This window comes from Phaethon aethereus (assembly GCF_964289735.1).
Source record: "Phaethon aethereus genome assembly, chromosome: 1".
In the NCBI taxonomy this organism is placed as follows: domain Eukaryota; kingdom Metazoa; phylum Chordata; class Aves; order Phaethontiformes; family Phaethontidae; genus Phaethon; species Phaethon aethereus.
In genome coordinates, this window is record NC_138575.1 from 3132743 (window position 1) to 3148818 (window position 16076).

Genomic DNA, 16076 nt, shown 5'->3' on the forward strand with positions numbered 1-16076 from the left:
CAGGAGGACCTGACACTCCTGTGGACAGCTAGATTATCCTAGTATTGAAAGGGATTACAAACCTTCTCCAGCTGCTTTTGAGCCCAATCTCTAGAAATTGCTTTTAGACACGTAAAGAAAACTCTGGTGTTTTGTGCATTCTTCTGTATCGCTGGGTCACTGGCAGGGGTAGACTGGGGCTGTGCATCTGGTTCCTTCTCGTAATTCCAGTTATTGATCTTCCTAAGTGACACCCTGTTATGAGATGTGGCTGGAATCATAAGGTTCCATATTTGTGCAGGACTGATTTCAATATCTGATATATGCAATCAACAAGAGAAATTGTGTTGCATTGTACACTCTGCAATAATATATTGCCCCATGGAATATTAGCAATAAGAACAATAATACTGTCTGACTAGCATTTGAGTGAGTCAGTCCTGCAGACTCTTGTGTGTTTTTTTTATTTTTTTGCTCATCACCACCACAAATTCTGCCCTTTGTGCCATCATTTTCAGCTCGGTAGATTTGTCCAGGCAATGACAGTAACACAGTGAAAGTGCCAGATAAAAGCGAGCAGGTTCTGGATTGTTCTTTTACAGTGCTCTTTTGCTGAACAGCAGAAGCAATTAAACCTGCTTTATCCTTTAAGTGAGGAGCCAGGGGAAAAGTTCACTTTGAGATGATAGTGATTGTTGTCCAAAAGACCTGGACCGCAATAAATTTATCCAATGAATACTCTACAGTCTCCATGGAAGGAGGAAAAAAACTCATGTTCTTTCCCTGTTTTTTTTTTTTCCTTTCTCTGCAGATCCGTGTGGACGGCACCACCAAGAACACACTGGAGTATGAGATTGTGCAGGTGGTGGATACTGGCCCCATATTACGGGATATGGCCTTCTCAGTGGATCATGAACACCTCTACATCATGTCTGAGAAGCAGGTAAGCAACTCCATCAGTCCATGGTGCTTTGAAAGCTTTTAGCTTGATCATGCTATGGACTTCAGAATTGCACATGAAGATGTGCAAAGACGTGCTCCACTGTTGATCTCATGTTTTTTCCTGCTTAGAAACCATTGAGTTTATACACTGATGCGATTTTTGAGGGGCCAGGGGCAGAGAACTAAGGGGGCAGAAACCACTCCCAGCATTGCTTTATGCAGTACATGTGCTGGCTACATGACAAGGAGTTGCCACTGCGTCTGCTGCATACCACATCGCTCTCCACCCCAACTCAAACTGCGGCTACATCTGCCACAGATACGGATAAGTGTGACGCTGAATCATTTGGCTCCAACTGCAGTATTTGGAGAAGCTGGAGCTTCTCTGAGACACAGTGATCATGAGTGTAGGACGCTGCCTGCCAAGGTGCAGGCCAAGTTTATTGTAATGTTCCTGTTGTGCTATTAGTATTGTTACTGAAAATACTACCAGCCAGATTCCAGGGAAGGACCAATCTGGGTGTTCAACATGGAAGTCTGTCTGATGTCAGCACGGTGCTTGCCCTTAGGAAGTTTGCTGCTTGGGATGGGAGGAAGAAATAGTTTTGCATGAAGAAATTAATTATACATAATTAAACTTGTGGACGTGCAGGGACTTGAAATATTGTAACAACTGGTTGATTCATAAGTGCTTGTGAGGAGCTTGAGATCCCCAAACAAAAGGGGCCAGTGAGGGATTTTGGTAGGGTGATGGCAGGTGCTCTACAGTGCAACTTCAGTGGAGGCCACCAGTCCAAGTATGACAGGTTCACCCATATATTAGCGTTCAATGATTGATGGAGCAAGTATTACCCACCTGGCCTTGGACAATGTCAGTGGCACCAAACATAAAGCACCCGCTTGATATGCTTCTTATTGCTTTCACGAGTTGCCCGGAGCTTGACTGCGTTTTCCAGTAGCATTTTCAGAGCAGCATGGGTTCCTCCTAGTACCACCCTAACACCAAGATCCCCCCTAGATACAGCATGTTGTGCCCAACCCTCTGACAGCACTGTGCTACAGTGATCAACCGTCAGCGGTCTCCAGGATGGAGATGGGCCGCAATGTCCGCTCTTCTCACCCACCCTTGTGGCAGTTTTGCTGCCCACTAATTCCTGCCGTAAAAAAAGCAACAGTGAATAATTGTTCCCTCTTCACTTGCCATGATTTTATAGACCCTCCTCACATTCTCTTCCGGTGGCTGTTTTCCAGGCTGTGGCTAAGACTGGAATTATTAGCCTTTATCTAAGCTAGGAGAAGTTTTCTCCTGGCCCATAAGGCTGGGGATACATGTGGTTTTTGGAGGCAAGTTTTTAGCAGGGTTGTTGTGGCCCAGGAGCTCAGATGTGTCAGGCTGGTTAACCTTCGCCCCATGCAAACTCGGTAGGTTACAGTTTCCAATCTATGACTGTAATTTCTTCTGCTTGGATAATTTTCTTTTAAATGTTTTTTGTCTCTGTGATGTTTCCAACCCTCTCCCTGAGCTATGGATATTTATACCCCAAATTTGAGTGCAGAGAGGAGCAACTTTATACATTCATCTTTATTAAAGACGCTATGAGAGAATAACTCAGGAGAAAGGACATGATGACAGAGCTAGGACTGCTTTCTCATTTGTTGCATGCTGGGCAAGGATGGGATGTCACCTCCAGTTCTGAAGTGAAAACAATCCCAGCCACCTGTTGGGATAGGGTGGAAAGCTGGAGGCAGGTGATGCTTGTGAGCTCCTGCGAGACTTTGGTCAAGATACTGCTCCTCTTTCTCATCCTTTTACTCTGCAGGCCTTTTCTTTTTTCTTTGAACAGAATGGGGTTTCACACATGGTTAAATTCCTTGAGCATGACGATAAACCAATAATCAATCCACTGATTTCAGGTTTTCCCAGAGTGTCCTTTCTGTGCAGGCTCATTTGGCAACAGGTCACCTCAGATACCAGTACTGGCTCTGTAGAGCCATTCAGATTTACAGAGACAAGATGTTTGTCTCCCTTGGGCTGGTTGGTCTCGTAACATCCAGGAGCTGTCTTCATTCTCTCTCTTGAGGTCAATGGGACAGCACTGTTCATTCACTCACTGCCTTAAAAAATGAAATCTGGAGCAAGAGGAGCAACTTGGTTTTCCTCCAGAAACTTCTAAGAACATATTCTTGCTGATATGTTGGCTGATTCTATGATTCTATGTGCACTTCCCTGACCATTACAACATGAGCAGACTCATTTTGTGGTTGGCTGTACTGAAGCACAAGCTTAGGCGGGGTTTTTTAGGACCACAAGTTGTTGGTGGATCCCTGTAGAGAACTTGGGAGCGCTGAGTCCCTGGTGATTTATTCTGTCATCTCCTCCCACTCATCTTTGAAGCCCAAGAGTGTCTGTATGAGACGTTAGTGAAAAGGGCATGGACTGTTATTGTTTAAAATCTGATCCATTTCATGAAACACACAACACTACAGAAGCCTTCGCCCGTCTCTGATTTTATCTGTGATGTAGCAAGCAACGCGAATGACAGCACTGCTGTCACGGCAATACAGGCGCTATCTGTGTGCTCATGATATAACGCACTTCAAGTGCTCGAATGAATTAACATTTGTACTGTGGAGATGAGGGACAGGAGGGTGATGGCGTGACCTGACCTTTTCAAAGGCAGGCAGGCACCAGGGCTGGTCCGATCCCTGAGAAAGGAGGACGTTTCTCCTCCCGCTGTCTGCTGGGCTCAACCCTGGCTGTGCTCCGGAGATAAGGGTGGTTCTGTTGGTGGTTCTGCTCCATTAAAAGCGGTTTTGCCAGGCTTGCCTCCATGGCTCACCGGTCCTCAATGGGAACGGAAGCCACAATGATAGTGGGGCTTGTCCCAGTCCTGTTGTGGCTCTGGTAGTCACAGCAAGTATTGCTCTTGCCATGCCCCAAACTACTCTACAATGAGGCGTTAGGACTCAGCTCAGCAAGGCATCCTTTAACTTGAAACACCTTCAAAGAGCTGTCGTGATAAACCTGGCTACAAGAAGAGGTTTTCTCATGCTGCCAAGAAAAATATATCCCCTGAGCTTTTTAAGGTCAGTGTCTGCATGGAAGCACTTTCCTCGGTGCACTGGTGGGTCCTTGGGCTGCACATAGGGCTTTTCATCTGGAGCTGAGCTCCCGGGGCTCCAAGGGGAACTGCGAGCCCAGCTCAGCCGTGTAGTCTGTGGCTGAAGCGGGTCCCCTGAATGTCGCGAGGTGACAAGCAGCACCCGCCGGCGCTGCCAGACGTGCTGTGCTCTCAGGAGCGGGGTGCAGCAGCTTTGCACCATCAGAGGGGATCCATTATATATAAATACATATTTTATAGGTAGATCAATCGAATGAGGGAGAGGGGAAGATTTGTCACCAAAACCCAGAGAGACGGCATAACAAAGCTCCCATTATTTCGCAGAGGTGCGGCCATATGCGCGTTTCAAGCGCGAACGTACGTTTCAAGTCCCTGTCAACAAGAGCGGGGAAGGATCGGTGCATGCATGGGGTCTGTCATGGTTTATCAGGAGATCTGCCATTTAGCCCCAGCCTTCACAAAGGCTCCAAGCGAGTTACAAGCCGGATGGTGTTTCCCACCGAACAGAGGGTCTTGTGTGGCAGAGGCAGGGAGGGGACTGCTCCAGAGTGTAATTTCCTCACTTATCTGTCTGAATGCCACTTGTCTCTGTATCGAGATGTTCCCTGGGGAACATGGGGATATCGGTACATTGGAGGCTCGGGCTGGTTTTTTTCCTTTTTTGTTTCTGGTGCGCAGACACGGGAGAGTCCTCTGCCTCACACGCTGATCTAACGGGATAAGGAGCAGATGGGAAATGCTGCTGGAGGAGCAGGGGAAGGAGGCCTGCACCTCCTCTGCTCCTCATCACACACGCACATGCCTCCTCAGGTCCCTCTTCCTCCTCTAACCCTCTTTCTGAAACTCTTTCTCCCCCCAAACAAGAAGCCTGAGCCTACAAGCTCCCTGGAGCTCCCTGCAGGTTTTAAGATGCTTCTTTTATCCCTTCCTCACTACCCGTACCTCTCCCTCTGATCCCATCCCTCTTTGTGGCCTTGTCCTCTCATTTATGGACTTGCACTTGCTTTTCTGTCACTCCTCCCATCCTGGCTGCTTTCTCTGGCTGCCACCACACTGCTGGCTGACCATGTCTCCTTGCTTCCTTCATGTTTAACTGTTGACATACAGATACAGCCCAGCTCTCCATGTCAGGAGGTGCAGGATACTCATTTTCCTGTTGTGGCTTTGGACTAGTATTTGGAAGGTCACCTCCATCAACCCTTAAATATCTCTGTTTCATCATGTTGGACTCCTGGGTGTCTCCCAGCACTAGGTGTGTTTTGCAAAGCTGACACAGCATCTGGAAGCAACTCCAAGACACAAGAATCTCAGGACTTCCCTTTGATATAGAAGGATCAAAGGGAAGAGCTAGAGAAAATGAACTTAAAGGCTCAAAACCCAGCAGGCAAACAGCAAGAGGCCCCAACTTCGTATTATTAAAGGCCCAAGGTTTTGAGCTGCCTCCCACTTTTAGTTTACTAATGGCTAGCGAAGACCCTGTTCTGCAAACAGTTTATGAGTAACGCTACGTTTGACTCAAAGGAGGAGATTTGCTGTCCCTCTCTGTGCAGGAAGGTTTGTTTCACGCAGGTGAGTCAGCTTCACGCTTCAGCGGAAAGTTGTGTTTCTTCCCCGTAAACTAGCAGAAAGTCATCCATGATCTGAGAATAAATCACATCTGTGCAGTGCTATCATTCCCTAAAATCATTACAGTATGTCGAAGGTGAGACTGGTAGGGTCATGCATAGCAGAAGCAGATAGATATTTTGGGGTCTCTTTTAAACTTTGCCAATGAAATATCAAATAAATATGTACTTCAACTAAAGCATGGCAGAAACCACATTTGGTAAAAATTAAGTAACAGTATTGCAAATCATGTTGACAGGGTCTTTTTGGCCTTTCTGTGTCTGTTTCTCATTAAAATGGGGAAGGCTTATACCTATTTGTCTCCTGAGATTTATTCTTCTTCCTTTTGCCGCAGAATCACTATCCGCAACAGAATTATTGTGTGCAAATTAGCTGCAAAAGAAGAGGTAGTGACTGGCTAGCTTACTTCTGATTTCATGGCCACTGATTAAAATCTTGTCTGCTGTTTATGTTATCATATCAATTAGTTAAAACAATCATTAATAACTTTACTTAATTATAGCTTAATTTCTTCAAATGTGGTCTTTGCACAGGATTTCAATTAACATTAACTCCTAGGTTTGGACTGGCTGTTTCCAGGGGATTGTCAGTTTGAGGCTGTCCCCAGAAACACTGGCTCAAGATCACAAGTTTTAAAAATAACTCAAGTGTTTTTCTTTTTAATTTGCATTTGTTTGTTTGTGAGCCATCAGGTTGCGTGCAGACTATGTTTTTCATCATTGATCCAGAACCAGAAAAGACAGAAATGATCTTGTTTGAAAACGGAAAGCTAAGACTGTCTAATAAGTGTGACTTTTTGACCTGGGGATTTAAAAGCAGCAGTGACACCCATACAATGCAAATTTTGTCATTGCTGTTGCAGATTTCTATCATTTGACTCTGCTGTCTTGTAGGTTCTTGGAGTACTGTCTGTCATCCTGTAGAAGGGACTACTGTGCATAGTGTGAAAGATGACCACTCTATGCACATCTGCTCTTTGGAGATGGTCAGGTCTTCTGCAGGACTCCACTGGTCAACTTGAAAGCCAGGAAGGAAGGAAGACTTGACAGTGTAATCTCTTCCTTGGAGTAACTGGCTGCTCCTAGACCAGACTGACATCCTAGGGAAGATCAGGGTGATCAGAGCTTCTAAGGGGCCAAAAGCTGAAATGCACGCTCTCTTTGTGAAGATGTGTCATGTCAGGCTCTCTCTAAATCCTCAGAGGAAGAGGCCTCCAAACTGCCAATTTGATTGCTCAGTTACCCTGCTGTTTGCCAGTCCTGCACAAAACAGGGAAGAACAGTTCCCAGAGTTCAGTCAGTCTCTAGCAAGCAATGAGTGTAATCCCAGTTGGCAGCAAAAGCAACTTTTGTTCTCTTTGTTCTTTCCTGCCCCTAAAATACCACTCATCACCCTCAGCAATATCAGAGGCTGAACTCCACTTTCCCTTGCATTTGTTTTCAGCTAATTAAGGGTCTGTTAAATAAGGTCAGATGCCTTCTGAGAAATGACTGCATGGATGGCAAATCCTGCACGGATGTTCAGCTAAACATGGAAAAGACACTGTGTGAGTGCCTGTGTTTCTCAGCCAAGTGATAAAAGTGATTTGGTCCACTGGCAAAACTGCAGCACTTTGTGCTGCTGATTCTTTTGAAATAATTCTTCATCAGCAAAAGGTGTATTATTGCAAAAAGTCATTGTTTAGCTTGATTTTAACTGATTTGTTGCTAGCACATGGATATCCTAGGAGTAAGCAGCTGTGGGATAATTAATTAAGGGCATTGGGAGTCCCTTAACCTCCTACTGGGTTGGTTGTGTGTTCCAACAAGGATGTAAATAACTCAGAAAACTGGGGTGAGCAGGTGAGGAACCAGTTCAAGGTCTTGAAGGTGTCCCAAATGAGCCATTTATGGCAAGGGAAGAAATTCCACCAGGGACTGGGGCTGTCTCCATCAGATGAGATACATGGACACCTGGGATTTCATCTCCCCCTGTCCCTCATCCTTGGGCATTTCACACTTGAATTAAGCTCTTTTTGGAAAGGCCAAACCACTTTTATCATTTTAGAAATGCTTTTGTAAACCAGTTTGATGCTGTACTCAGGTGCCCCACTTTGCCCTAAAATCAGTTTTATGCTAAGTGCACTGCAAAGGAGAAAAGGTGTGCAGTTGAGAGACAGTCCAGGATTTGGGAGACCTAGACTCATACTCTGCCTTGCTCTCAGAGTCCTTGAACAGCTGTGGGAAAACCACTGTAAACCCACGTGTCCTGAAGGTACAGAAGATATTTCCAAGGTCAGGACCTCTTTTGGAGCTATCTGCAATTCCTGCCACTGGCTGTTGAAAACTCAGGTGTCGTCCTGACACCCAAGGCTGGTGTGTATGCCCTGATGAGAGCTGGAAAGCTTTGCTGGATCCCAAAGTCCAGAGGGACTTTTGCTGTGTTACCATCAGGCATCTAGTCTGAGCTCTGCTGCGTGTATTGGAGAGGGAAATGCTTCTTGAGAAAATAATCATTCTCCTCTTTGTAACCATCCTGCAGATGACACTCTTAGAGCTTTCTTGATCCCATCTAGACGAACGTTGACAAGCCCAAGCTGTGTGGAGGGGACTAGCTGGGAGCAGCTTGAGAGTCTTTCGCTGGAGGGAAGTATTTAATACAAAATACAGGTCGGTATCCCTTTGCTTCATGTTTGGCCTTGCTTATCCGTGCCAGATCCTGTCTCTTCCAGACCTACCCCATCTCAGATAAATGACTTTTCAAAATAAGCATAAAATAAATAAAATAAAGCACATCATTGCGTTAATCACTGGGATCCAGCTGAGGGGGAGTGTATCAGTGCAACTGCTCAAGTACTTTGAATACATTTATCTTAGCCATGGACGAAAGCCTAAACCCTGCTTGCTGGCCAGACATGAATTCATATAACTACCCTCTGGGTTGGAGCACTGATGGTGAAATTTTACAGCTGATGAGCAGAGGGGGCTGGGTGACACATCCTTGGTCATGCCACATGCCTGTGACAGAGTAATGCATCAGAGCTGAGTCTTCCAGTCACCCCTGGGACAGCATTTGGGGTGCACTTATGTCCATACTGATATGCTAATGCAATTTAGTGCCTGATATAGTCTTTCTCACTAAAAGACCTATGTTCAGTTATAGTGGTGGCATATTTGTGCCTGAACTCCACAGTTATGCCCTCTTCTACATGTCCAATGTTTGAGGGTAGAACTATGGCTTTCACACTGCCATCTGTGGATCTGCATTTGGCTTGAACTTCAGCAATGCCTAACGGCAGCATTCATCGCTTGGCTTACCAAAGAGTCATCCCCATGCCAGGATCCACAGGCTGCCCAAAGGAGCAGCACAGGAGCTGGAGGATGCACGGAGGCTTTCGAAGGTGCTGTGTTCCTGTAGAGGATGGTTTAATTCGTCTTTAGGACTCCTTGCCTTAAGGTATCCGTGTGGTGGAGACAATTGTAGGGGGTTGCCTGAAGTCATGACATGAGGAATGGGATGGGTCATTCAGTTTTACCAGGTGTCCCTCCTCCTGTCCCCGGTGTTAAGTGGGAACATTGGTCCTTCTAATTCATGGGGCTCGACTTTCACAAAGTAACAGCTACCCCCTGCCTTGCACAGACGACAAAAAAATGAGTAAGACTGGAGGAAAGAGTGAGCAATGCCCACAAATGCAAAAAGCATTTGTAGAGTCATTCCCCGGGTGAGAAGCGGAAGGGACTATCGATCCTCAGGAGCGGGTGACGGGTGGGAAGCCGTGCAGACATATCCCCTGGGGCACAGCGCTGCCCGGCACACGGTGTGCGGGTCATCTGGCACTATTGATTGCAATGCTGTTCCTCTGCAGTGTGGCCTCTCTGAGTCAAACACAGGCTGGGCGGTAGAGCTACCGTGATGTTTGGGGGAAAGGAGGTGGATCCCATGAGTTAAATGCATCGCTCTGCTTGTTTTCGACAAAAAAATCCACTCCCATCTCTCTGAGTCCCGCCAGCCTGGTAGGCTGTAGTTTCAGCTGGGCATAGGTCAGAGTATTAAGGGCAGCTCAAGGAATTTAGCTGGAAATCTGAAAATCTCCATCCTCCCCTCCCCCAGTCCCGACCCTGTAATAGACCCAGAAGAAGGGGAGAAGAAAGAGGAAACTTAAGAAGCTGGTGATTACATGTGAAGCCTGGCAGATCTGTAATCCCGGACTCCATTAACCATCTGTCTCCTCCAATCCCACTGACAGGCAGGTCTCCTCCTCTCCGCTGCCTCGCGCAGGTCTTACATGTGCAGGTCACTTGAAAGCACCAGTTGTTAATCATCCCCCTGCTCTGGTATTCCAGTCTAGCCCAGCCCGGGCACCAGTGCTCCCAGGGAGGGAGGATGTGGGCAAGACAGAGACCCTGCCTCGGAGGTATAGGCGCTTCCATACCTCTTGGGTTTAAGCTTTTAACTCTGACACATGTTTGAGTGCTTTCCCGGATCAGTGCCCGGTGGCTGTCAGAGACCATTCCCTTAGTTACTGCATTTTAAATATGCTTCAAAAGTTGTTTCCATTGCAGGCTCGTGTATCTTATTACTTTCTTTGAAGCAAGTATTTGCTCTCTTGGGGCTTTTCCTTACACCATAAGTGCAGAGAGTTATCATTTTCTAATGCCTTTTCTATTTTTCATGTGATACCTCTGAACTCCTAAGCATGCTCCTTGTTAGTGGGGATTAATAGGCATTTTGTTGTCAGACTCAGGGAGAACCTTTTTAAGTGCTCCAGAATTTGCTGTGTCTTCTGCACTCATGGCTTTGAGTCTTTCTTGCTTTAGGGCCCTGCTAAGTATCTTTCATCACTTTATATTGCTTGATATAGTCATCATCATCATAGACGTGTGTAGTAGGAAAAGGAAAATTAAATCCATTCCAGAACCTTCTCTTGAAAGGCAAACTGGTTTTTATGTTCTTTTCTATCAAAAAAGAACTTCAAAGTCATACTGTGTTGTTAAAGTTTTTTCCAGGTTTGTTTTTTTACCCAGTTTTTTTTATTTTCCAGTTTGTGATTGGAGACAAGTGTAATCAACTACACTTCAAATTATTTTCTTGTTTTATTTCCTAACTGGATGAGGAAGCAATGGGAACCCTTCAGACCTAATTTAGTCTGTTTTGCTTTATTTTTTTTTCCTTTAGAAAGATATTTTGAACCAGCAAACTGAGCACTTGGTCAATACTCTGTTGTATAGGGTACATCTGTATTTTTGTTTGTAGTGTAGGCTTAGCCTGCTTAGATACTTGTGTAGACGGACAATGCAGCCCAGGAAGACACCAGTGCTGTAATGACATTTCCTAGAGTCCGGACACACACCTCTGGTTGTGTGTATAGGATAAATGTAGTAGGACCAGGGGTTTTTGATGGTTGGGAAGATTCGAGGGGACAGAAAAATCAGTGGAGAAAGTTGTGTGGATAGATAAGTGGGTGTTTGCCTGCCCGTTCAGTGGATGTTGTACATGGACAGGACAATTTCTCTGCCAAATGCCTCATGTGTCATTGCCTGAAAAACAGTCAGGTTAAGGTTGGGACTTGTTGAAATAATGGTCCTTAAACTCTTAGTTCTGCTGTATCATCCCAATCCCAGAACTTTTCTCATCAATCTGACTCCCTAGAAATCCTTTCCTTTAATTCACCTGACAAATTCACTTCTTTTCCATCAGTCCTGAAATCCTGCATAAATACCTGCTCTTGTGTTCCTCCTCTGAAAGTTTGGATCTGTGGATACCTTTGTGATGTATTTATTAACTTGTAAAGCCCTTTGGATTTCTTGAGGATGAAAGACGGTGTTTGTACAAGATCTCTGCTCCCATGACATCATTTGGAAAGCTTTCTTTGGAAGGAACCTTCCAAGCACTTTTGAGGTTCACGAGTCAGTAGTTTCTGCCCCAGAGAGCAAAGGTAACACATGTGTTTCCTCCGAGCATCACATCAGGAATGTGTTTTGATGGAGTATCAACTCCAAGATGATTCACATGATTAATGCTGGATTCACAGAGCACTGGCACAAAGGAGACAGGCAGACGTTTGCGCTTGACCTAGCCTCCATCAGGACAAAGTATACTTTTTTCCCAGCAGCTATACTAATAAATGCAATAAACCAGGGAACAGTCTCTGACACTGAGACCAAATGCTGTAGTGTGGTCTGTGCCTGTAGATCTCAGCTTTCTTGCTTTCCCAGAAGAGGGTAGCTCCATCCAGACTGTGTAGGGAATAAACCCAAGCCATTTCTGGACATTGTTTGAGAGACTGTAATTTGGGCAGCCAAACTCATGCAAGAGACCATGAAGAATTTGACAGTTTGGACCGTCAGGGCTCTGCAACACCTCTCCAGCTGTAGGAGGATCCATGGGAGTCTGTTTTTCCCCCGCATCACTAGTCATCCTGAAGCCTTTAACCCTGGGAAGAGAAGCTTGTGTAGTAGTGTTGTCTTTTATAGAGAATTTTCAGGGCCAGCAGTTAGAGGGATCCTCTTTTTGGCTTCTTCATGGTATAAACTCATCTGCCAGCCGTTGGGTGGAGAAGAGGTATGTAACTCCCTGATTGCTATTTTTGCATCCCCTATAATTGTTTCTGAAAACAGTGTTGACGTTTAGTCAAGGCTCTTCAGGCAGCTGCTACTGCAAACACTGAGCACTTTGAGCCTCCCCGGGTGCTCTGCCTGAGCAGTGTTTCATGCTCTGCTACAGCCAGCTCCGCGAGAAATGCTGGGAAGAGACAGGACGTCTTTCACCCACAGGATGCTGTGTTGAAATGAGCCAAGAGAGGTTTGAAAACCCTTTCATCTCCAGAACAGATGAGGAGATGTTTTTGTTTCCCTTCTGAAGGAAGCTGTGTGCTCTGTTTTTCAAGAACAGCCCTCCCAGGCTCTCCTTGGCTTGCAACCCTCTTACAACCACCACATCTATTGCTAGGCAAGAAGTGGTGAAGAAGCAGGTAGCAGAGCTCATGGCACACTTTTGAGCACCTCGTGGGTTATGATCTATCGATCCTTACCCCTGAGCACCTTTGCTTTCATTGTAGCCTCAGATGACACCACTGAAACCAAAGGGCATTTGGCAACTGGGTCATACCCAGAAATGAGTGCCAGGGAAGGCTCTTCTTGCTCTCTGTGAGCTGATTGATATGTAAAGGGAACCTTCTCCTTCCACACTGAGACACAAAGAAAGGGTTGCGGGTTTACACGTCTGTGCTATAACCACCTCCAAAATGGCCTTTTTTTTGCTGCTTTACTTTTTTTTCCACTCTTTTTCCAAGAGCATTATCTATCCCCAAGACTTTCACCTCAGGCCATTAACTGGCAGGTTGGTCATTACAAACCACTTGGCAGTGACTGATTGTGGGGGTCTCTTTTGCTATGGAAAATGTGGAACTGATTGGCTGGGTGACCCCATTTGACCTCAGGGTATTTTGCGTTTAACCTGGCTTTAGACATAATAAACTCCAGTAATTAGCAGAGAAATTCAGCAGTGACATGTCTAATTGATTGGTAACGCCAGTCCCCAATGAGACGCGAAGCTGTGCTGAGGGGACCCCCCTGACAGACGGCAGAGTGGGCTGCGAGGGGGTCCTCGGGATGCTGTGAGGAGGCAGGAAAATGCAGGGAAGGAATGTGAAGCATGTTGTAGGTTTGCTTTTCTTTCCAGCTGAGAATGCTGCAGGTTTGCTTTTCTTTCCAGCTAATGGACTTGGTGAACACGCTATCCATCACTAATTACTTATCCCTATACTCAGCACTTTCCCAAGGTTGAGCTCGCACCTTTGGGAAAATCCACCTAATCTCTGCACAATCCATCTTAACCGTGTGCTTTCAAAGAGAAAAACACCTTCTGTGATCCTCATCCAAAAATCCAGCAGTATGTGCTCCGTCAAAGAGGCATTTATGGGCCCTGTTAGGGAGAACATCACCTTTTTTACCCTGTTAGGGAGAACGCATCGTCACAGGTTGATGATACTTTATCATAGAATGATAGAATAGTTTGGGTTGGAAGAGACCTTCAAAGGCCATCTAGTCCAATTCCCCCACAACGAGCAGGAACATCTTCAACTAGAGCAGGTTGCTCAGAGGCCCGTCCAACCTAACCTGGGATGCTTCCAAGGATGGGGCATCTCCCACCTCTCTGGGCAACATGGGACAAGGTTTCATCATCCTCATTGTCAAAAAGTTCTTCCTTAGATCTAGTCTGAATCTGCCCTCTTTCAGTTTAAAACCATCATCCCTTGTCCTATTGCAACAGGCCCTGTTAAAAAGTCTGTCCCCATCTTTCTTACAGGCCCCCTCTCAGCCCTGGCAGCTGCAGTAAGGTCTCCCCGGAGCCTTCTCTGCTCCAGGCTGAGCCCCCCCAGCTCTCCCAGCCTGTCCTCCCAGCAGAGCTGTTCCAGCCCTCGGAGCATTGCTGGGGCCTCCTCTGGCCCTGCTCCAGCAGGTCCATGTCTCTCCTGTGCCGAGGGCTCCAGAGCTGGACGCAGCACTGCAGGGGGGTCTCCCCAGAGCGGGGCAGAGGGGCAGAATCCCCTCCCTCGCCCTGCTGGCCACACGGCTTTGGGTGCAGCCCAGGACACGGTTGGCTTCTGGGCTGTGAGCACACATTGCCAGCTCATGTCCAGCTTTTCATCCCCCAGGACCCCTAAGTCCTTCTGGGCAGGGCTGCTCTCCAACCCTTCATCCCCCAGCCTGTGCTGATACCGGGGGCTGCCCCGACCCAAGTGCAGGACCCTGCCCTTGGCCTTGTTGTACCTCAGGGGGTTCACATGGGCCCATTCCTCCAGCTTGTCCAGGTCCCTCTGGATGGCATTCCATCCCTCAGGCATGTCAACTGCTCCACTCATCTTGGTGTCATCTGCTGAGGGTGCACTTGATCCCACTGTCTACGATGTCATTGATGAAGATATTAAAGAGTACTAGTCTGGACCCCTGAGGGAGACCACTTGTTGCCAGTCTCCATCTGGACATTGAGCCATTGACCACTGCCCTCTGGATGAGACCATCCAATCAATTCCTCATCCACCCAACAATCCACCGATCAAATCCATCTCTCTCTAATTTAGAGAGAAGGATGTTGTGGGGCACCATGTCAAAGGCTTTACAGAAGTCCAGATAGATGACATGAGTAGCTCTTCCCTTGTCCACTGATGTGGTCACTCCATCATAGAAGGCCACTAGGTTGGTCAGGCAGGACTTGCCCTTGGTGAAGCCATGCTGACTGTCACAGTTCCACTCCTTGTCCTCCATATGCCTTAGCATAGCTTCTAGGAGGATCTGCTTTATGATCTTCCCAGGCACAGGGGTGAGGTTGACAGGTCGGTAGTTCCCAGGGTCCTCCTTGCTACCTTTTTTTAAAAATGGGTGCAATGTTTCTCTTTTTCCAGTCTCCAGGGACTTCACCTGACTGCCATGATATTTCAAATATCATGGAGAGTGGCTTGGCAACTACATCAGCCAATTCCCTTCAGACTCTGGGATGTATCTCATCAGGTCCCATAGACTTGTGCATGTTCAGATTCCTCAGGTGGTCTCGAACTTGATCTTTTCTTACAGTGGGAGGGACTTTGCTCACCAGTCCCCATCTTGCAGTCCATCGACTCTAGAGATGTGGAAAGAGACACTGCCAGTGAAGGCTGACCTTATCTCCCATGTCAGTACGGATCTGTGATATCTCTTCCCAGGTCTTGCATTTGTGCTTCTAGACTGATGACAGTTGACAAAAGGAAACATTTATAATTAATTTCTTGTTCTGGTTTGTGCTTAAAGTTGGCCAATTTACTGCCCTGGTTCATGGAAGGACCTCAGGACCACTTGTGTGCACACCTTGGAAGATGGTACTCTGTGACATGGAACCAGGAATGGCCTGGGAGTGGAGGAGGGATTACCTTCATCTGCTGTTGCTGCTTTTTTTTTTTTTATCCATGGCTTTACAGTCTCCTGCAAGCAGTGAACTGGAAGCCACGTAGCCTTCAGGTTACATCTGTGCTGGTACTAAGGAGCATGACCAGGCACTGGAGGTGAATTGTCTCATCTACTAAATTGGTGTGATGGCACTTGGCTCATCTTCACTGCGTGTTCGGCGAACTGTCACCCAGAGAGTCTTGGACATGGTTCAGGGATGACCATGGCCAGTGAGGGTTTCCGAGAGGCAGTTTGATTGCAGCTGCTCCGTTTGCAGGCTAAGAGCGTTTAATGATGTGTACATCTGCTATTCTGTACTCACTGGCCTTAGGACTAGAGGATAAAGCAGGGCACATTAAATTCACCGGTGCAGATATGACTTTTCAGAGTAGTACAAACACAGCGTTACGTGATTTGTGTAGGTAGGTTCAAAGTCTCTGTACTATTCCACAGGACAGGAGCTATTGCAAGCTGTTGGCTTGAGCATTTAGAGTTTTTAGCTTGTACT

General features: G+C 46.6%; 1 protein-coding gene across 1 annotated transcript in view; it reads left to right on the forward strand.

Moving 5' to 3' along the window:
* The window catches only part of PLXNA4 (plexin A4), a gene marked incomplete at both ends in the record, with an annotated part of 428073 nt that overhangs the window by 195767 nt on the left and 216230 nt on the right, over positions 1-16076 (forward strand). The window contains one exon of the mRNA XM_082013844.1: positions 791-922. Coding sequence (XP_081869970.1) covers positions 791-922 — 132 coding nt within the window. The remainder of the gene's footprint in view (positions 1-790; positions 923-16076) is intronic.